The 23,751-nt window shown below is 43.3% G+C and overlaps 1 protein-coding gene across 5 annotated transcripts in view; it reads right to left on the bottom strand.

Annotated features, from left to right (window-relative positions):
* The window catches only part of LOC123770315 (furin-like protease 1, isoforms 1/1-X/2), a 348,389-nt gene extending 335,530 nt beyond the window's left edge, over positions 1-12,859 (bottom strand). For all 5 annotated transcript variants that reach the window (XM_069339858.1, XM_045762059.2, XM_045762058.2 and 2 more), the window contains exon 1: positions 12,449-12,859. In XM_069339858.1, coding sequence (XP_069195959.1) covers positions 12,449-12,637 — 189 coding nt within the window. In that variant the 5' untranslated portion in view covers positions 12,638-12,859. The remainder of the gene's footprint in view (positions 1-12,448) is intronic.
* Positions 12,860-23,751: the final 10,892 nt, after the last annotated feature.

Consider the following 23,751-nt stretch of genomic DNA (forward strand, 5'->3'; position numbering starts at 1 on the left):
CTTCATTCGTGAGCACTGTGGGAAGGTAAACTGGTAGGGAGGTACATTCGCGACCATTTGGATTCTTCAAATAATTGGTCTCCCTTGCTGCTGGCAAAAAAATATAACTAGTGAAATAATAGCACACTGGTATAGAATATTAGTGTATATTAACTTTCGGCCTAACTTACGAACATCACCTACGGATAACACCGTAGGCAGGCCCTCTATCCATTGCAAAGAAGATCCCGTTTACATAAAACTTTCAACATGGTGTATCCGTCCCTTTTATATAACTAGGCCAGAATGTAGTTTCAAGAATACAAGAAAAGCAAAGCTTCGCCCCACGCCACAACAGATCAACCGATACTATCATTTAATGCACTACAGTTTTGACGTTATTTGCCAGAACGTGAAAATTCAGATGTTTTATAAAATCAAAATTGGCTAATATTGAAAATTCCTCTGGCAAGAAGGCCTAACGTTTCAGTTTGGCAGCAGTTAGATGCTTTTAATATCATCCTTTTTCTAGGGGTGTTGGCAGCTCAGTAGGTAGAGCGCCCAACCACTTTGGCTGGATGGTAAGAGCGACGGTCTCACTTCATGCAGGTCGGCGTTCAATCCCCGACCGTCCAAGTGGTTGGGCACCATTCCTTCCCCTCATCCCATCCCAAATCCTTATCCTGACCCCTTCTAAGTGATGTATAGTACTGGCTTGGCGCTTTCCCTGATGATTCCCTCCCCCTCAGTAGGTAGAGCGACTGGCTACCATGGACGTGGTTGGTAGTTCGAGGCTGCAAGTGTCCAGGTGTGGGGAGGGAAGTATCAGGAAAAGGCGCCAAGTCATTACGACTATACCTAGGTTGATGGGGTTCTGAGAGTTCTTCTACTCCCCAAGCCCGGCCCGAGGTCAGGCGCGACTTGTGAGAGTTTGGTCCACCAGGCTGTTGCTTGGAGCGGCCACAGCACTTGGAAGGAATCAGAATAAGGATTTGGACAGACGGAGGGGAAGGAATGGTGCCAAGCCACTTCGACGGTCGGGGATTGAACGCCGACCTGCATGAAGGGAGACCGTCGCTCTACCGTCCAGCCCAAGTGGTGTCCAGGTGAATGAAATTTTATTATCCACGATACGAGGTTGTTAGCAAAACAATTAAATATTTTAAATAATTTAATTTTTTTAAATATTTTTTTATTAAATATATTATATACATAATAGTATTATAAATTATGAGGGTGTTGTGGGGGGTCCAACACCCCCACACACGCCTATTAAGAAGTCATCAGCACCAGGATGGAGATTTTGCGTACCATGATTAATGCAAAAGGCTGCGCTGACTTACATAATTCTCTTGTATAATAGAACATTAGCCCTTTCATCTCGGTGATTCTCAAGCCGAGGCCACCAAGAATCTTAATTTCTTAGTGTTGCTTCTTTGTCCAAAATATTACCGGGGCAAAATAATTAAGTGCAGAGCGTGGTAATCAATTATATATATCTAACACTGCAGAGGACAGTTACAGCCCCGCCTCTGTGCCAGGTAAGTTCACTACGGGCTCACCATAGCCCGTGCTACTTTGACCGTTTTGTTCCCAGTAGCTGAATCTTAACAACAGCATCTAGCAATAATCTAGCATGATTAGCAATTCTCACCGCCGAGTTTTCCGGGTTAAGCGAGAAAAATTTGGCAAGTTACCTTTATCTTTAAGCGTTTCCGGAGCTTAGCGTCCCCGCGGCCCGGTCGTCGACCAGGCCTCTTCGTTGCTAGACTGGTCAACCAGGCTGTTTGACGTGGCTGCTCGCAGCCTGACGTATTAATCACAGCCTGGTTGTTCAGGTATCCTTTGGAGGTGCTTATCAAGACTGACAATGTACCAAGAATGTAACATGATACAAAAGATTAAACCGAGATCGAGGAAGGGAGAGAGCCTTATCAGGGGAAAGCGCCAAGCATAAACACTATATAGCACTGGGAAGAGGTCAAGATAAGGATTTGGGATGGGACGATAGGGCGGGGGGGAAGGAATAGTGCCCAACCACTTTGACGGTCGGGGATTGAACGCCGACCTGCACGAAGGAAGACCAAACCGAGATCGAAGACAACCCAATGAAAAATGTTAATTAGTCGACGTGACTATAATGGCTGGTTACATATTACTGTTAAACACGAACAGCCTAACCCAAGAACAAAACTGCCAATTGGCAATCCACTCGAGCGTAGGAGCCCAACCACTTGGGCTGGACGGTAGAGCTACGGTCTCGCTTCATGCAGGTCGGCGTTCAATCCCCGACCGTCCAAGTGGTTGGGCACTATTCCTTCCCCCCGCCCCCCACCCCCCGTCTTATCCCAAATCCTTATCTTGACCCCCTTTCCCCCAAATCCTCTTCCCAGTGCTATACAGTCGTAATGGCGTGGCACTTTCCCTTGACAGTTCCCTTCCCCTTCACGAGCGAAGGAGCTTAAGCTCTAGAACAAGAGCTCAAGCTCTAGCACTGACAATGGTTTTCAATTGCTCCGAGTGGGCTGAGCTACGAGTCAACATAATACCCGCATTACTCTACACAATACCGGGAACGCGTGCACTGGAGAAAGTGGAATAGTTTATTTCAGTGGCAGCGGCGCCCGCCCACGCCGTCAATGTATGTCATCAATAATCTGGACTGGAGGCCACGTGTCAATCTCAAACACCCTTGCAATTATCGACAGCTTCTGTTCAATATATATAATTCACCACTTGTGTATTGCACATGCATATTCAGCAAGTTATACCTTGCAATTAACCTTTATGTTGGTTATTTTAACAACCAAGTCAGTCAGTACAGGTAATTATTTGGGTTTCTAATGCAATATTCAGATGCAGCTTCCGCTGCTCCAGCAGATGTAGATTAATGGACGCCTGACAGCTGGGTGGACAGCGCTTCGGATTCGTAGTCCTGAGATTCAGAGTTCGATCCCCGGTGGAGGCGGAGACAAATGGGCAATTTTTTTTTCACTCTGATGTCCCTGTTACCAAGCAGTAAATAGGTACCTGGGAGTTAGACAGCTGCTACGGGCTGCTTCCTGGGGGGGGGGGTGTAACAAAAGAAGGCCTGGTTGAGGACCGGGCCGCAGGGACGCTAAGCCCCGAAAATCATCAAGAAAATGTCAAGATGCCCCAGCTGCTGCAACAAGCATCCCTGGTAAATAGAGGCCTAAAGGCTCGCCGTTCTGAGCAATTACCTCACTATTGAGAGTCTGGACTGTGGTGAACTAGATTGCATGACGGGGGGGGGGGGGGGGCAGGGTAAGGAGTAATAGTAAAATATAGTAAAATACAAATGTTACCATCTTCAAAGTGAAGGCTTAAACATGCTTTCTATAAATATTGTCTTATCAGATAGGTCCATTATGTAGCAGATAACTTATCTTTCTGGTTTTATACGACTTCCATCACATTGTTTAGTTCCTTATCTATTGCCAGCGTTTCTCCAAGATGTTTTGAACTAAAACCCGCCGCCATGGCAGAACTGATTATTTTGCTATCGTGCCATATCACTGCATGTCAACCCTACCTGTTGACGACCGGTTGATGATTTCGGGGATCAATGTTCCTACGGCCCAGCCTCTGGCCAGGCTTCCTCGTTGGTGCCCTGGTCCCCTAACTTGCGTTGATTCCGGGGGACAAGGTCCCCGCGGCCCGGTCTCTGACCAGGACTCCTAGTTGATGGTCTGGTCAATCAGGCTGTTGGACGCAGCTGCTCACAGCCTGACAAATCAAGTTTAAACTTTAGTGGGAGGTTTGCACGAATCCTGGACGGATGTAGCGTGGGACACGTTATCATCACTTTCGTATCACTTTTGAGTTTCCCATGTACATAGCCAGCCAGGTTTTTTGTTACCAAGTGAATTATTCGAGTTATGAATTAACAGTTACAATTTCTGATTCACCAAGCTGTCATTTACAGCGCACGGAAACACTACCACTAATAATAATAAATAATAATAATAATGTCTAGCGACTTTAATCCCGGATAATGCGGAGTGGGTGAGGAAGCAGTCGGGCGTCGCCCTGGGGGAAATCAATATACTGTATTATCAAGTGAAAACACCAGCGCCCCCACTTAGAAAAATGCTGCTGGTGTGATGCTTAACTCAGCAGCACGAACAATGAGATAAGGACAGCTGAAAAACGATGCGTACTAGTGGCTTTAGGTATTGGATTTAAAGATATAGTACATACAACATTATGTAACTCAATGTATGTATCTTTACTTGAATAAAAAATCTAGATCTAAAAGTTCTGGCTTGGAACATGAATGGAGGGACAGTGATTAAGCAATGGTGATCAGGGAAGCATTACGGACGGAAGAACGGAGGAAATGAGACATGGAACAAAGATGAAGAAGGGGGACAAGAGAATTAGGATAGAAAAGACTTAAGTGCGACGAGGGAAAAGACGACTATGAATGACGTGATTAGGGGAAAGGGCGATTAAAGGAACAAAGAGGGAGTTCAATTAGAAAAAAAAAGGAAACCATATGATGATCAGTGATGACTGAAGCAAGAAGACTGAGCGGCGCGTAAAATTAATATCTCGAGGGTGAAAGTGAGTTAGGAGAGGGAAGGGGGGGAGGAAGGGAGGGAAGGTAGACAGGGTCAACGATATGAGGGGAAAAATGGAGACAGGAAAGGCAGCCGCGCGTGTGAGGAAGACTGGAAATCAATTTATGGAAATTATTATGGGGAGAGCAACGGGGGTACAAGAGGAGAGGACGACGAGATGCCTCAGGCTAGACCCAACAGTGCTGGAGATCAAGGCAGGGTTATTCTCCCCTGACGATGTGAGGCCAACAAATACCTTGGTAACAGTCATACGTGATCGACCTGCCCGACCAGCAAAGTATGCCTCATGACCTTCGTACTGAGCTTCCACTTCTCAGAGGCGTTGTAGATGAGGCTTCACTCAAACCTTCAGACATTACGGGCTCACCATAGCCCGTGCTACATGGACACTTCGTTCTGAGTAGCTAAATCTAAAAACAACAACCTTTAGACTCTACAACAAAGATCACACTACGTCTAAGGCACCAGATTATCGTAGGCTTACCTTACAACTATCTGTTCATTGCACATTCCAGTTTTAAGTAATGATACCCCATTTTACGTTCATGAATCATTTTCAAGAAGTGCATAGAGAAGTAGTTCTGCAACCTCTCCACCTGTGCTTGCGAGTCGCTCCAAACAACAGCTTGTTGGACTAAGTTATCAAGTCGAGCTTGTCCCCAGGCCAGGGTCTTTTTTTTTTTTTTTTTTATTAAGTTATGAGGTACATCTGCATTAGTGCAGCTACCCTAGACTATATGAAGTGGAGTACAGTGTGTCAAAAAAGCTAACTAGGTGATGCTATAAAATCCCCATCACACAGGATGGTTAGTCATACAGAGACATGTGATAGGCGGTCTGCACTGGCAGACTCCGGATGCATTTTGAGGATATCAACAACACAAGATTGAATAAGGTAGCAGTGGTAATACAAGTCCCCATCTCGCAGGATGGTTAGTCATACAGGGCCATGTGTTTAATAGCCTGCACTGGCAAATTTTGGGTATACTGTGAGGATATCTTCAAGAATACGAGAGTGAATAAAGTAATTGCAAAGCTCCAGGTACCTCATGCCAACTGGTCTGAAAGGTCTAATAACTGGGCATTCAGTGATGTAGTGCGGGAGATCATGCCGTAGTTCCTGCTCACAGAGTTTGCAACTGGAGTGCTCAGGATTGGGAGACCCGTCACCTGCAGCCACCTGCCACAGGTAACGGTAACCCAACCTGATCCTTGCAACCACTGTGTCGCACAGTCTAGTGGACGTTTTGTGCTGTCCATAGATGTAGGTTTCAGATCTGAACAAATCATAGCTTTTTATACTAGTACTTTCAGGTCGTTGGGAGTCAGTAAGCAGGTCGTGGAGTAGAACTCCTGGAACACTCCACGCACCCCTCCCCCCCAACTCACACAATGGATCGTGAATAGCGGAGAGCAGCCTAGCCTCACAAACTAATCATTCCCACCTCTCGGCTTAAACAATTTTTTTTTACAGACCTTACGAGTCCGTTAAAAGTGCAACTAACATTAGAAAATACAGCAGCGGAATATTTTCTACGTCAGCCTGGATAGTTCAGGTTGATACCTGGTTGATGGGGTTCTGGGAGTTCTACTCCCCAAGCCCGGCCCGAGGCCAGGCTCGACTTGTGAGTGAGTGGTCCGCCAGGCTGTTGCTTGTTGAGGCCCGCAGGCCCACATACCGACCACAGCCCGGTCAATCCGGAACTTGGGTAGCTTGCGGTTCGTACGTTCCTGGTCGGGCAAAACCGTTACAATTTTTATACGAAGGGGGATAATCAAGATAACCCGGGAACGTGTAGGGAGACATGATTTGTCGTGTAGAGGGGCCAGGATAATGACAATTGTGAAAGCTAACCCCTCTGTAATACTTCAGGGCATTAATCCCCCACACAATACCGATATATAAATCTCAAGATAACCTCAAGATACCGGAAAACTTAACGCTCCTTAACTACATGGTCAGGTAGAGGAATCATCTCACGACGTAGATGTGATAAGACCACCTTGGTAGAGTTCCTTTGCTTAGCAACCAGTATTTCACAGGACGATATCCAAGATTTTATTTGTAACTTACACATTTCATAAAAGGTTATTAGGCTACTACAAGCTAAAAATAAATATTTAAAATATTTTATTGTGAGAATCTGCCTCTCAGTCAAGTTCAACCATTATAAACAAGTATATACATATACAGAAACATTTTTCGTAAGTTATCAGCACAGAGGTGCATGCAAATTCACACACAATCAAACTCCTGTGCACTCAAAACAACAGTCAGCCTATGCAATGAAAAATACCAAGGGTTGCTTATGTCTTGCTATTGGGAAGGTCCAATATTATCCACCCATAGGCCCCCCAGATATCTTCAGTAAAAGCAGGCAAACCATGAAATCGAAGTTTCTTTCCCGCGTGTGTAGAAAGGGATCAAATTTTGTACAATGAACTTAGGAATCACAGCCCCTACCAAGGGAGGAAAGGGGCGCTTCACGACCGCTAACCCGGATTAAAATTTACCTTCCCGATACCTGGATGATGGGGTTTTGGGGAGTTGTTCTACTCCCCAAGCCCGGCCCGAGGCCAAGTTTAACATGTGAGAGCTTGGTCCAACAGGCTGTTGCTTGGTCCAACAGGCTGTTGCTTGGTCTAATAGGCTGTTGCTTGGAGCGGTCCAATCCACCGCAGCCCGGTTGATCCGGCACTTCTTGAAGAAAACTATCTAATTTTCTCTTGAAGATGTCCACGGTTGTTTCGGCAATATTTCTTATATTCACTGGGAGGATGTTTAACAACCGTAGACCTCTGATGTCTATACAATGTTCTTCTCTGATTGTGCCTATGGTACCCCTGCTCTTTACTGGTTATATTCTGCATTTCCTACCATATTTTTCACTCCCGATAAATTATACTAGCGCCTAACATGGGTGTAGTAAAATGTTATACATTCGTAGCCCCCGTACCAGGGGGCCCGGGGGGGGGGGGGGGGGGAAGCGGAGCCAATGTCGTACTGGCTGGACGCTCGCTTGACCTTTCTTGTTTTGATCGTCAGGTCAGCCGGGTCGAGCTTCCGTTAAGGTTGGTAAAATGTAATTTCTAGCCGAATCTCTGCGTCAGGAACTATTTACATTGCATAATTTCATTGCTTATTGTTAATAATAATGTTAATAAGAAGAATAATTATTGTTAAACTAATTATTATATATACGGTGCTTAAACTGTATCTGTATATGGCTTGCAAACTATATGGCTTGTCTTTATTGCAGGTTACTACACTAATTATACGATCAATAAAGCCACAAGTCTGGTAATGCCTTCGTTTACCACAATGGCTATCAAAATAAAAAGCCAAAGGCCAACGACAAAACCAATACAACCCCCCCCCCTTCCCCCCTTAGCAAAAAAGGGTATTCACAAGTCACAATGACAGGCCTTAAGAGTAATTTGCGAGGCTAAGGAAGACTGAAGAATGGAAGGGTAAGAAGGTAGCGGCTGCAAGATTAAATGAACATGGGCCTAATATGTAGAAGAACTAACAAAGGAAATTAGCGACTGAAGGGGAAAAGTAAATACATGACGACGCTTCCGCAGTCAAGTCAGAGGACAGACTGAGGGAAACTTATGCTTTATAAAGAATTTACAATCACCAAAATCTGCCCTACAATGCAGGGAACCTTTAACCGCAAGATTTCTGCATCGATTTCTTACAAGAAAATAGTTGCCAAAATATCAATTACATGATGAATCTCAGCTGCATCTAGAAGACATCGTATAAAGTGTAGAAGCTAACAACGCTCAGACAATACCCGGACATAAGAGGCAAAACATACCACTATAACAGTAGGCTCGGTAGACAGCCTGGTAAACAGATCAATACAGGGGGAAGGGCACAAAGGCGGGGGAGGCCACTAATTGGTAGTGCAGTCAACCTACAATTTACTGTAACCCAAGACATGCCTCTGCCTCGCCCAGCACGCTAGGCGACCACGCCACCACCTTCCCACCGTATACCATAACAAAAACGGACTGATTAGAAACACAAAAGAAAAGAAAGAAACGGAAAAAGAAATTTACGGAAAGAAAAAAGTGAAAGAAAACCGAAAAGATAGAAAAAACAAGAAAAGAACACGAGTGCTTATGTAGGACAAGCAACAACAGTCTGGCAAATCGTGTAGTCAACTATCCCTAGGGGACATCATTGAGAGGAAAACCCTAACAAAGTGGCTCAATAGGTAGGTATATTGTATATACCCTCCCAGCAAGCATAAGAAATATTGTCGGAACATTATTATTATTATTAACATCGTGGACATCTTCAAGAGGAAACTAGATTGTTTCCTCCAGGAATGTGCCGGACCAACCGGGCTGTGGTGGGTAAGTGGGCTGCGGGCCACTCCAAGCAACAGCCTAGTGGACCAAACTCTCACAAGTCAAGCCTGGCCTCGGGCCGGGCTTGGGGAGTAGAAGAACTCCAGCAACCAGGTATATTAGCTTAATTTATAACAATATTGATGAGGTTAAGTCATGATTTCTAGCAGTTGTAAAGAATATTTGGACAGGTTATCCCTATCTTGAGTACCTTGTGCTGAGTACCTAAGTCACAATCCACTTTACCTGATTAAAACCAATCCAGCGATAGCAATCGATAACGATTTAGTCCTAAGAAAACTAAAACCTCACGGAACGCTAAAAGACTATCAAAACATTTTCTTTCTAATCCAAGCAAAAATGGCAATCAGCGTTACAGAAGTATGCGCTAAATTTGGATGGCAACATTAAGAAGTATGGAGGAGTGGAGGCTGAATCACTGAGTTAGCTCCCTGGCCTCTCGTTGTCCGCCACCAATCCATCCCGACACCATTCACTGTGTCCCCAGGTGATACCAGTAGAGAACTTGGCCCCCCAATAACACGGGTCAATGCGTTATCTGTGCAATTTGGGTGGTGGTTTGGCGTGCTTTCTGGCTAATTGGAAATGTGTGCGAAAGCACCTGCCTTCACCCGGCACCTCAACTAAGCCCAATAACGGTGCAGAATGAGCTTGGAAGGCAACTTTGCTGGCTAAGAACGCTTTAGGCTATAATTTTAACACTCACGAAATATTTACTATAATTATAAATTATTGTGGCAAAGAAAGCAAGAACTTCTAAAGATTAAAATAAAACTGCACAACTTTTTGGACGGGAATGATTTAATTATCCGACAAACTTTGAACCAGTGCTTATGTTATGCATACAATTTTCGTAAACAAAAAATATTCATGTCGGTTACATTCGTACCTCTACCGTCTGTAAACTCCTTAGGCTTGGGAAGACAATCTAGTTTGCAGAGTCTGCAAGGATCAAAGGAAACTTTAAATCACCTCCAAAGGAAAGCCGATCAATCGGGCTGAAATCCATCGGAGACTGCAGCAGCGGCAGACAGACTAGCTGACCAGATCACCATCCAGTAAACCAGGTCAGGCTTGGGGAGGGTAGAAATAGCCTAAGTTACTCCATCCTTTTGGATGTATTTATCTCAATAAAATTAATTTAGAGACTGAATCTTCTTAAATTGTCCAATTTAAAGACCAGCCTGGTTGCAGTAGATATCTGGGCTTGCGAGTCGCCCCAAGCAAAAATCTGTTGGACCAAACTATCGGAAGTCAAGCCTGGCCTTTAAAGTTTGGCAAGAACAACTCCCAGAACCCTCTATATACAATCCCAGTACAAAGAAATATTCAAGCATTGGGACTACGTACCTTTCCCTAAACAATACATTACTCTTGGCAATTCATTGTCTTGCTTCAGTTAAGAGGATTATTTTTCGTTAAAATCACGTTAAATAAAAAACATTGCAGTTATTAAACCCTGGAAACTATCAGTATTAAATACAATGTACCGAGATATTACTGAAGGCTATTATAATTCAAAATGGTTACTCGAGTAGTATCATACAGAAAATGAACAGTCATACCCTATACAAACAGACAAGTAATCTGCTAATACCCCATGAAAACTTCAATTTGTTACTTGTAGCGAATAATCGAACTGAATATTGTCGGCATTAGGATCATTTACACCTCCGAGGAGAGGCATCGACCACTACCTCCTCCTCCCCGTTCCTAACCCAATTACTTGGGCTGGACGGTAGAGCGACGGCCTCACTTCATGCAGGTCCGCGTTCAATCCCCGGCCATCCAAGTCAGGAACAAGAAAATTAACACGTGATGAAAAATGTGAGTTCAGACCACGAAGGAAGAATTGAAACAGGAATTTTCATTAAGTACTTTCGTATTTAATAATCACCCTTCCGAAGATGTATTATTAAATACGAAAGTACTTAAGGAAATTCCTGTTTCAATTCTTCCTTCGTGATCTGACTGTCATATACATATGTATATTAATTTTATGATTTGATACCTATGTCTCAGTTCATCCAGGAGCTTCCGCAAGGTACCTGCCGATCGTCTCTGCCCACATTGTATTTACATATAATTTGTGCTGTACCTAATTCAAGTAAAAACTTCACAAATTCAGGTGTTGTGAAGGATGGATATTTAGAACCAAATAAACCCTTATATAATCAACATTTCGAAAGCTAGGCCAGTTCAGTGGCGGTTCTTTCAGGGCCAAATAGAGTATAAAAGGATACAATTTCTACTCGCGGAGTTAATCCATACAAGTGGCGGGGGTAGTGTGTATTTTTAACTAGGGAAGGGGGGGGAGATGGGTTTTAGTCTCCTAAAACTTCCACTGCAGATAGCTCGAGTTGCCACAACGAATAGAATGGTATACAGCAGCACCCTAACATATCCGAGCGACGCAAACACAAAACCTGAATGTTGCCGAGACATTTTACAATACATTCCGAACACAAGATCACAACACCTATCTAAAAAAAATGCAAATCCACTTAAACATTTTCATCAGCATGCTTTCCTGTCAAGAGGTCGATTTGCACAGTATATATTTTTGCCCGTCGGAGATTTTTACATGAAAATGCAATTATTCGATAGGACAGGTTGGATAACTTTTGTTGGAAACAGGAGGTTGTGCGGCTAAGAAACAACTACTGAATAACCACAGCACCTTGTTCAAGCCGGGAAGGCGACGTAGTCAATGGCCTTAAGATACATACCGTAAACGTGGACATTTAAATCTGTACTCTCCTAGTTGTACTCGCCGAAGTTGTGCTTGCTAGGTGGTCAGTCGAGCTTCAGCTCTTTGGCCCCCGTCTCTCGACTGTTAATCAACTCATATGCCATCTTGCGAAGTCACAAATCGAAAGTGCACTAATATTTAATTACGACAAGCTACGATGACGCTACTCGGATGAATTTTGGGGTGCGGTTGTATCAGATAAAGGAAGGGTCACAATAGAGATAGTGTGTGTTTGTTGTTTAAGATTCAGCTACTGGGAACAAATTTCCAAGTAGCACGGGCTATGGTGAGCCCGTAGTGGCCATACCTGGCACAGGAGCGGGGCTGTAACTGTTCTCTCTATAGTGTGTGGCAGCGTGTTATGCGTTCCTGTAGACCTGCTGGTCCAACATCGCTCCTCGCACCGCTAACGGGATCGCCCCCCACCCCCACAGCACCCCCCTCGCATTACACCCCAGCCACCTCTTGACTCCTACCAGAGAAAGTTACCAACACACACCTACCTGGAAGGAACCTCATTTAAGAAACTTTTCACATGTGAAAAAAACCAAGAGGCTGAAGACCACAGCTCAAATGAGATACAACGTAGCTTGCTAGGCCTGGGAGAGAGAGAGAGAGAGCACCTGTAAGAGTGGAGGAAATACCGCCACATGGAGGGGGAAGAGTGAGGTAAGAGTCGACCCTGAACTCTCCTGGACAAGTTGAGGGTCACTTGCCCGCTCCACCTTACCTTAGTTACTACGTCGAAGTCGTGCCGTCTAGCGATGTTGTGTGCCTTCTCATCTCCTCCCTCGACGTGGACCGCCCATTCGTGAGTGTAATCCCCTACTTCAGCCTTTACTCCAGAGATCATCACTAAGAGCAGCACCGCGCCACATATGACATTCACTACACGCATTTCACCACAGATCCGATACATTTTGGCCGGTTGTAAGATATGTGTGCGGCTAATTTCTCCGGTTTTATTGTATGCTACACAAATTCGGGTTGCCTAACTTCATAGAAATCTTACACGACCTTCTACACAGTTTGTATCATAGTTGTAGCAACTTTGGACCGGGAGAGGAGCGCGTATCCTCCCACTACCACTGTTCAACACACACTGAGAGACCTCGGCGCCACTTACAGCGACCAACGCCACACTGAGGGTCTCTAGTGGCATTCCCAACAACTACTCTGCCACACTTTCCGGGGACTTCATTTTTGTATTATTATTTACACCATTAATGTATATATACACATGTAGATAACATATTATATCTGCATTTAAAATGTGCTATACGAGTATGTAGGGCTTTAATGATAGGGATTTGTCCATGGATCTGCCTTAATTAAGCGATACAAACTACTGGCGCGATCACCTGTCGGGCCTTTTATTTTTCAAAAAATCGAAATCAAAATGTTTATTGAGGTAAAGTGCATACATACAAGGTGAGATATAAACATTGATGGATTTAGTGCTAGAGCTAGTACATACTAGTACTAAAGTACTAGTATGTACTAGTACTAGGCTAGTACAACGCCTAAAGCCGCTATTACGTAAAGCGTTTCGGCAAGATATTGATAAGTTACGTCACTAATCCGGAGGAAGGGATAAGTTCGTCGAGAGGTATATCACTTCTCAGTCTACATGCAGTGAGAGTTTACTTTAGACCTGGACAATCTCCAGGACAAAAGTATACTTTATGATTGGTCAGTAAACACTTGCGTGACCTTAACAGGGACAGGGTAATAGGCTTGTAGGCCCAATATCAGTGTCCTGTCAACAAACTAGGTAACTAGCTCATCAGTGCTAAACTTGTTTAGCTAAGCGAATTTGAGGTTTCAATTCCTGAGCTTCTATGCCTCTAACCTTTCCCACCACCGCCTACGGGATGGGTATGGGGTCCACTACCACTCACAGGATTGTTATGGGGTCCACTACCACTCACAGGATTGTTATGGGGTCCACTACCACTCACAAGATTGTTATGGGGTTCACTATCACTCACAGGATTGTTATGGGGTTCACTATCATTCACAGGATTGTTATGGGGTTCACTATCACTCACAGGATTGTTATGGGGTCCACGACCACTCACAGGATTGTTATGGGGTCCACTACCACTCACATGATAGATTTTGAGATGTTTACAGGAACGGTATAGTGTATAATAATGAACAATAATAAAACTAAACTTCAGGAAGTGTGTGAATTGTTTCCAACTAACAGAGTTCTCTTGTTCCAGACCTGAGGCTGGGTTGGCTTCCACTCACGTTCCAGACCTGAGGCTGGGTTGGCTTCCACTCATGTTCCAGACCTGAGGCTGGGTTGGCTTCCACTCATGTTCCAGACCTGAGGCTGGGTTGGCTTCCACTCATGTTCCAGACCTGAGGATGGGTTGGCTTCCACTCATGTTCCAGACCTGAGGCTGGGTTGGCTTCCACTCATGTTCCAGACCTGAGGCTGGGTTGGCTTCCACCCATGTTCCAGACCTGAGGCTGGGTTGGCTTCCACTCATGTTCCAGACCTGAGGCTGGGTTGGCTTCCACTCACGTTCCAGACCTGAGGCTGGGTTGGCTTCCACTCATGTTCCAGACCTGAGGCTGGGTTGGCTTCCACTCACGTTCCAGACCTGAGGCTGGGTTGGCTTCCACTCATGTTCGATGTATCGAGAACAAAATAATTACAATAGCCGTAAAAAAAAGGTTCCAACCTTCAAAATACATATTTACATTAACTTGAACAGCACAATATAAAAACATATCATTTCATCATCCACAACAGCTGCTATTCTCCATCGCTTATCATCATACGTCATTATATAAACAATGTACATCATTTTCCCAAATACTAGAAACCACGAAATTAAGTATATTCGACCATTATATTAAGTGACGAACATTACAGTAAAAAGCGAAACTATATTACGATTTTTTACAGTGGATCTGTGTATGCAAATTGCCATAAAGCATTATACACCAAACTTTAGTTCAATAGCCTAGTGTAGGAGAGCCGTTACGGCCCACAAACAATGGGATGCTGACGTTGTAACTCTGCTCTGATTGGTTGTGCAATAAGGGAACTGCCAATGGTATAATTGAGGCAATTGCAGCAGTAATTTGCAACAACTGATATCCAACTTCAGTTATTGTTATATTTTTTTTGTACAAATACAAGTTCGAAATATGCAATTACAGCCAACGATCAAATTTTGAGATATCTAAAAGACAAGTAAAGAAATAGGTTATAAGAAATATCTCATAAACTAACATCAGAAAATTATGTAGTGTATAACTAGTTAAAATAGAACAGCTTTTAACTGTTAGTATTCAAAGTTAATTGTGTGTTAAGTTACACAATGTGAGCAATTATGCCATCTGGCGCGTGTTACGCAAACTATTATGATGTAAATCATTACACAAAAGCCAGTTTACATTGTTACGTCAGTATAATGTAAACTATATAATGACCGGTAACTACCGGGGTCTAAACCATTGTTCACAGAACAAGGATAAGAGCAGGACGCTTGCCAGCTGTTTTTGTTGTTGTTATAGATTCAGCTACTCGGAACAAGTTCCAAGTAGCACGGGCTATGGTGAGCCCGTAACTTACCTGACACAGGAGCGGGGCAAGTAGCACAGGCTATGGTGAGCCCGTAGTGGACTTACCTAGCACAGGAGCGGTGTTGTGTGTCTTACCTTGCCAGCTGCTAACTCCCCATGTATATACAGAGATCTCCTTCCCGTAACTATGTATATATACACACGTCTCTCCTCCCCATAACTATGTATATAGACCGTAAGACCTACCCCACTAATGTGTATATCCTCTAAGTTAATATTAAAATATGAAGAATTAAGTGATCTGTTTATGTTTGGAACGCGTTACAGTAGGCAAGTACCATGGAGTTATGGAACTGTTGTGGGTTGCGTCTCATCAGCAGTTGGCCTGGGGGGGGGGGGGCTCAATAAGGCTAGCAGGCTGCCTGTCCCCAGCCCATGGGGAACCCTGAGGTGAACCATACACACATATATAATTATGATGATCATACTTGTCGTAAACGGGCTCACCATAGCCAGTGCTACATGGACACTTCGTCCTGAGTAGCTAAATCTGAAACAACTAACAACTACTTGTCGTATAGACACAGGCTAACCATAGCCCGTGCTTCTTGCCCCGCTCCTGTGCCAGGTAAGTTACGGGCTCACCATAGCCCGTGCTACTTGGAACTTGTTCAGAGTAGCTGAATCTATAACAACAACAACATTGTCGTATATTCATGTTGTGTTTCGTTTCTAATAAGTTCTGTCACTAGAAAGAGTACTGAAGTTGTAATTGCCTTGTTAGACGCTATATTGAACTTAAGATAAGACAGTTTTACCTCTCAGACTGAACTTTAAGATGAAGCAATATTTGCCATGTCATCTTGCAATCAACCTTTATGTTATCCTTTTCTCGATGCTCAGACACTACGCTCAAGTCTTTGTCAGCCACTTCAGTGCTACATAAAACCTCATAGATACCTTAATTGACCTTGAGGTTACCTTGATGTGTTTTCGGGGCTTAGCGTCCCCGCGGCCCGGTCGTCGACCAGGGCTCCTCGTTGCTGGACTGGTCAACCAGGCTGTTGGACGCGGCTGCTCGCAGCCTGACGTATGAATTACAGCCTGGTTGATCAGGTATCCTTTAGAGATAGATGTTTATAGTTTGATAATTAGATGTTAAATTGTATTGTTATAACGTGATCTTGCCAGGACTCCACACCCCGCGCTACACCTGCACGCAACGTTGTATAAAAGATTGTCACACATGATATCAGTTATTACGGGCTCACCATAGCCCGTGCTACATGGACATTTTGTTCTGAGTAGCTAAATCTAAAACAACAACATAATACCAGTTAATGCAAATGTTGCTACAAGTATTACGTTTGTTACAGACGGTCTTACATACGGGCTCACCATAGCCCGTGCTACTTGGAACTTTTCGTTCCAGGTAGCGTATCTACATCAACAACAATGGTCTTACAAACGTCGTATCACATTAAAAATTTGTAAGAATAACGCTGTCGTTTTTTTGCTGGGCGCCAAGATATTTACCTCCGCCACACACCCTCGTCAGAGACCATAGTCCCGCTGGCCTGCTCCATCACAGTCTTTCCAAGAATTCTCATCAGCGATTCCGCGTTGGATTCCTCTGAAACTCGCAGCAAATAAATCCCTCTCTCACAGTTCCCGCTAACTTCACGTGTCTTCTGGATGTTGTGGCCCGCGGTGCCTACTGACAGGACTAGTAATGATGCTGATGTGTGTCTATATTCCTCCAAGGAGTGCCGGACCAACCGGGCTGTGGTGGGTATGTGGGCCTGCGGGCCGCTCCAAGCAACAGCCTAGTGGACCAAACTCTCACAAGTCAAGCCTGGCCTCGGACCGGGCTTGGGGAGTAGAAGAGCTCCCAGAACCCCATCAACCAGGTATCAACCAGGTATGTATGTATTAACACGATGTACTTAACAGGGTGAGAATAGCTTGAGCTACCCCATCCCTTTGTGTGCATTTTACCTCAATAAACTTATTTCAATTTCAATTTTTCAAAGTAATGATGTTCAGGGCACTGAGGCGTCTGTTTTTAGTAGAAGACAGTTCAAGATTTACATATATCCCCCATTTACTTTGGTGCTGGTAAAGTAGTTCGTCAAGTATAAGCACTCCAAGTTTGTATGCTTTATAACATGTCGTGGTACAGGGGTAAGGTGCGCAGCTGTGAGTTCCTTGGTCGCGGGTTCGAGTCACCTCATTGCTCCAATAGACTTTCTTATTATTATCATCAAAAGATGAGCACCAGAGCGCTGGGACGCACTTGCCGAATCCTGATTGGATTAATATTAACGATTTAAAGCAGGATTTCTCTTCAACGCCGACCAACCTAAGGAGGAAAAAATCATCATGCAAATGAGAAAATCAGTCCAAATTTCAACAGTTAATTAGTCAATAACGACGATTCTTTACCTTAGGAACTAGAACAAATAACCTTAGGAACTAGAACAAAAAACCTTAGGAACCTAGAACAAAAAACCTTAGGAACCTAGAACAAAAAACCTTAGGAACTAGAACAAATAACCTTAGGAACTAGAACAAAAAACCTTAGGAACCTAGAACAAAAAACCTTAGGAACTAGAACAAAAAACCTTAGGAACCTAGAACAAAAAACCTTAGGAACTAGAACAAATAACCTTAGGAACTAGAACAAAAAACCTTAGGAACTAGAACAAAAAACCTTAGGAACCTAGAACAAAAAACCTTAGGAACTAGAACAAATAACCTTAGGAACTAGAACAAAAAACCTTAGGAACTAGAACAAAAAACCTTAGGAACCTAGAACAAAAAACCTTAGGAACTAGAACAAAAAACCTTAGGAACCTAGAACAAAAAACCTTAGGAACTAGAACAAAAAACCTTAGGAACTAGAACAAAAAAACCTTAGGAACTAGAACAAAAAACCTTAGGAACTAGAACAAAAAACCTTAGGAACCTAGAACAAAAAACCTTAGGAACTAGAACAAAAAACCTTAGGAACCTAGAACAAAAAACCTTAGGAACTAGAACAAAAAACCTTAGGAACCTAGAACAAAAAACCTTAGGAACTAGAACAAAAAACCTTAGGAACTAGAACAAAAAACCTTAGGAACTAGAACAAAAAACCTTAGGAACTAGAACAAATAACCTTAGGAACTAGAACAAAAAACCTTAGGAACCTAGAACAAAAAACCTTAGGAACTAGAACAAAAAACCTTAGGAACTAGAACAAAAAACCTTAGGAACCTAGAACAAATAACCTTAGGAACTAGAACAAAAAACCTTAGGAACCTAGAACAAATAACCTTAGGAACTAGAACAAAAAACCTTAGGAACTAGAACAAATAACCTTAGGAACTAGAACAAAAAACCTTAGGAACTAGAACAAAAAACCTTAGGAACTAGAACAAAAAACCTTAGGAACCTAGAACAAAAAACCTTAGGAACTAGAACAAAAAACCTTAGGAACTAGAACAAAAAACCTTAGGAACCTAGAACAAATAACCTTAGGAACCTAGAACAAATAACCTTAGGAACTAGAACAAAAAACCTTAGGAACCTAGAACAAATAACCTTAGGAACTAGAACAAAAAACCTTAGGAACCTAGAACAAATAACCTTAGGAACTAGAACAAAAAACCTTAGGAACCTAGAACAAAAAACCTTAGGAACCTAGAACAAAAAACCTTAGGAACCTAGAACAAAAAACCTTAGGAACCTAGAACAAAAAACCTTAGGAACCTAGAACAAAAAACCTTAGGAACCTAGAACAAAAAACCTTAGGAACCTAGAACAAAAAACCTTAGGAACCTAGAACAAAAAACCTTAGGAACCTAGAACAAAAAACCTTAGGAACCTAGAACAAAAAACCTTAGGAACCTAGAACAAAAAACCTTAGGAACCTAGAACAAAAAACCTTAGGAACTAGAACAAAAAACCTTAGGAACTAGAACAAAAAACCTTAGGAACTAGAACAAAAAACCTTAGGAACCTAGAACAAAAAACCTTAGGAACTAGAACAAAAAACCTTAGGAACTGGAACAAAAAAACCTTAGGAACTAGAACAAAAAACCTTAGGAACTAGAACAAAAAACCTTAGGAACCTAGAACAAAAAACCTTAGGAACTAGAACAAAAAACCTTAGGAACCTAGAACAAAAAACCTTAGGAACTAGAACAAAAAACCTTAGGAACTAGAACAAAAAACCTTAGGAACCTAGAACAAAAAACCTTAGGAACCTAGAACAAAAAATCTTAGGAACTAGAACAGAAAACGAGGAACCTCTGGAACAAAAAACACACACACAGAAGTGGACAGAAAGGCTTAATCCACTCACCAGGAAGGTAAACAAAGAATTTTAATTAGATTCTCGAGACGGGATGGAAAAATAATTTTCTCTAACTAGGATTACACTTTTTTCAGGTAGAAATAAATATATAGATGTTTACCTCGGAAAAACTACATTTTCTGGACTGCCCTACATACGTGAACTAATATTTGTTGAGCCGAAGAGCGAAAATTAATGCAGTCAGAGTTTACACAAGGCGTCAAGGTAAGAGAAAGACTACGAAAAACGAATGTCGAGAATAATAGTCAAGGTTACATTTAAATTTTTATTATTTGAATTACAAAAATAGTTTACAGAATATTTAATAAATTATCCGAGGTTTACGGAGTATTTGGCACCCAGCGTTTTGTTAAGTCTTACCTTGTATATCCACATGACGACAGCCATGCTCGCAGTGTTCCGTTTTCTATATAATGTTTACTTAAAATATATATATTTAAAATAACTTTCCGGAGTTTGTGTGTAACTTCTCAGTCTTCATTATTCCCGTGGCGGACGAGGATTCAAGGCTCGGGATATTGGACGAGGCTTCAAGGCTCAGGATATTGGACGAGGCTTCAAGGCTCAGGATATTGGACGAGGCTTCACGGCTCGGGATATTGAACGAGGCTTCAAGGACCAGGTAGCTTGACGAGGCTTCAAGGACCAGGTGGTTTGACGAGGCTTCAAGGACCAGGTGGTTTGACGAGGCTTCAGGGGCCGGGTTGTTGGCTGAGGCTTCAAGGGCCAGGATAGAGTAGAGGTCAGCGATCCTTCCTTGGGCCAGACTTGTTAAGGCAGCGGCCATCCCCTCACAGACGCATTCATCCATTTTAATATACTGTGTATTAAAATTCACTTTGATCTCATATATATAAATTAATATTATTATACATTACAATTCTATGTATAGTTAGGTCTAGGTTACGCTTGGTGTTTAGGTTCTGTTTGCGATTATTTGTATTTGAAGTACGTGGGTGAAGCATTTATACTTTTTTTTTTAAAGAGTTTCATTAGTGCTGTTCGAGATATGTTCGAATGTCATCAGCTGTGAAATTCGGCGGCTCGATTAATGAGCATTTGGCCTTTGTTGATGAGGGGAGGGGGTTGTGCCTATTAGGCAGCGAGGCTACCCAAAGAAACAACGTAGCCTATTACGGGCTATTCATGCCCGTGCCATCTCTTGGGTGGCTTAATCTTTATTAATCAATCAACGTAGCCTATAGTCGAGTCCACTTACGTAGCGATTCATCAAGTCTTCACAAAACGGAGTGAGAATAGCTTGAGGTACCTCATCCCTTTGTGTGTATTTATATCTCAATAAACTTATTTCAGTTTCGATTTCAATTCAATTCTTTACTGTCCCGCGTCGATGGCTATTTAAGAACATATTTCAACCCATCTTCCTGTATAGGTAGTACTTATAGTAACGATGTGGGCCATGGTGTAGTGACGTAATGGACAATCAGAAAGTAGAATTGGGTACTATCGAATTTGGACAAACCGGAAAAGGTTTCATTTCGTTGTTAATAAAACCCTGACCTAACTTAACATCCTAGGCCTAATACACGCTATCTGAGGCCTAATATAATACATGCTTTACTAGGCTTAGGAATATCTAACTTTGTTTTTTAGCCTCATTTTTCCGGACTCTGTAAAGTGAATAGTACTAAATTCTACAATCTAATTGTCCATTGCGTCAATATATGTACGATGGTGGACATAGTTACAAGAATTACTATGTAAACACGAGGATGTGTTGACATATTTATGTGTCACCTGTACGATAGATGTTTATTACCGGTGATGAGATAAGAGTGGGTCATTTACCTGTCTGTCAGTGTGAGTTTATTTTGACACACACACACACACACACACACACACACACACACACACACACACACACACACACACACACACACACACACACACACACACACACACTGCACAATTTCAGAGCTGATCTACCCAAGTGTTTATTATTTCGAGAGAGAAACGCAACAGAGCGTCTCTGGCGTGGCCCACTGGTGATCCTCCTACCCTGGAGAGTGTACTGCTGATATCCTCTCCCATACTATACCTTGTGTATAGTATAAGAGAGTATATATGTCTCTCTACCTCGCCCCTCTTCCACACACAAAGCTCAGGACACACACACACACCAACACATGGACACACATGTGTCTGGTAGCTGAGTGGACAGCGCACAGGACTCATAATTCTGTAGCCCGGGTTCGATTCCCGGCCCAGGCAGAAACAAATGGGCAAAGTTTCTTTCACCCTGAATGCCCGTTACTTAGCAGTAAATAGGTACCTGGGAGTTTGTTACGGAGCTGCTTCCTGGGAGTGTGTGTGGAAAACAAAAATTAGTTAGTAGTTAGTAACAGTTGATTGACAAGTTGAGAGGCGGGCCGAAAGAGCCAACCTTACCTTGAGGTGCTTCCGGGGCTTAGCGTTCCCGCGGCCCGGTCGTCGACCAGGCCTCCCCGGTCGTCGACTAGGCCTCACACCAGGCCAAAGCCCAACCCCCGCAAGCACATCTAGGTGACTATACACACACCAACAATGTTTCATCACTCGCCTGCACAAAAACAAAGTTATTCTTAACAGCAGCCTCATCCACATCGTGTTATCGAAGTTAAGCTCTGAAATAGAGAATATACCGACCAAACTTTTCATATAAAATAAAAATACAGACGAGGCAAACACTGTTGTCACGAAGCTCTGGGCCAATCAGCCCAACATGCACACACACACGCAATCCAACACGCACGCACACGCAACCCAACACGCACGCACACAACACAAGACATGCCAAGTAAATATTTTGTATGTTTTTTGGGGGAGTATAGATTCTTGCCCGTATCTGTGTATTTCCTCAGGAATCGACTTGCTTATGTGTTTAATATCTTTGCTGTATGTGTATGTGTGAATGTGTGTATTTACCAATTTATTTCTGGTGAATTAAGCTCTTGAGCCCCACCTTTCTAACCGTCGGTTGTATAATACACTGACTTCCGACTTATTTTTCCTCTATCATATCTATTACATATATTTCTCTCCTAACACACACATTCCCACGATGCAGCCCCTAGCAGTTGGTTAACTCCCAGGTACCTATTTACTTTTAGGTGAACAGGGGGATCAGGACGAAAGAAACTCTGCCCACTTGTTTCTGTCTCCACCGGGAATCGAACCCGGGCCCTTAGGACTACGAACCCCGAGCGCTGTCTACTTGGCCGTGTGTGTACTCACTTAATTGTGCTTGCAGGAGTTGAGCTTCGGCTCTTCGACTTTAAAATTCTTAATTAACTGGTGAACAGTCTATAGATATGATGGAGTCTACTGGGCTCCATCATATCTACATTTGAAACAGTGTATGGAGTCAGCCTCCTCCACATCACTGCCTAATACATTCCATCTATTAACTACTCTGACGTGTGTGTGTGTGTGTGTGTGCGTGCGTGCGTGCGCGTGTGTGTGTGTGTGTGTGTGTGTGTGTGTGTGTGTGTGTGTGTGTGTGTGTGTGTGTGTGTGTGTGTGTGTGTGTGTGCGCGCGCGCGCGCGAGCGCGTCCTTCACTACAGCAAATTTAATGGGATACTTGATCCTCATCTTGTCAAGGTCCTGAGTATCAGAATTTCACTGAAGTTATACTTCTTCAAACAGATTTTTCTATAGCTTATAATCAGTTATTCCGTATAACAGTGTTGTCTGCTCCTTATCAGCCCCTCCATGATGGAAACGGCAACTCCGGTTTACCAACACACGTCCAGCATGTGATCACGACGGCCGCCTGAGTCGCACAGGTTGGGGAATCTCCACAGGGAAGTACAGAGGGCGCCACCTGTTCTGACAACACCTGGCCTTTCCTAGCCTCGCCTGGTACCTTCTTCGTCTTCTATGATTTCCCAAAGAATAGCGAGTGCCTGCATATCCTCGTCTTTTGATTGCCTGGAACCCAGTGAAGCGCTCGCTCTCTTTGTAGCCTCGCTGCAGTGTTTTATTTCTCGAGTGCAGTGTATTTACTTCTCGAGAGGCTTTCACAGCCGACGTGCTACTGGCGCGCGGCCAAAGACATCAGAATAGTCGTCGGGATTCCCCCTGACATCAGCGAACAACAGCGCGGGAACGGGAACAAATCACTGT

The sequence above is a fragment of the Procambarus clarkii genome, chromosome 42, assembly GCF_040958095.1.
Source record: "Procambarus clarkii isolate CNS0578487 chromosome 42, FALCON_Pclarkii_2.0, whole genome shotgun sequence".
NCBI lineage: Eukaryota > Metazoa > Arthropoda > Malacostraca > Decapoda > Cambaridae > Procambarus > Procambarus clarkii.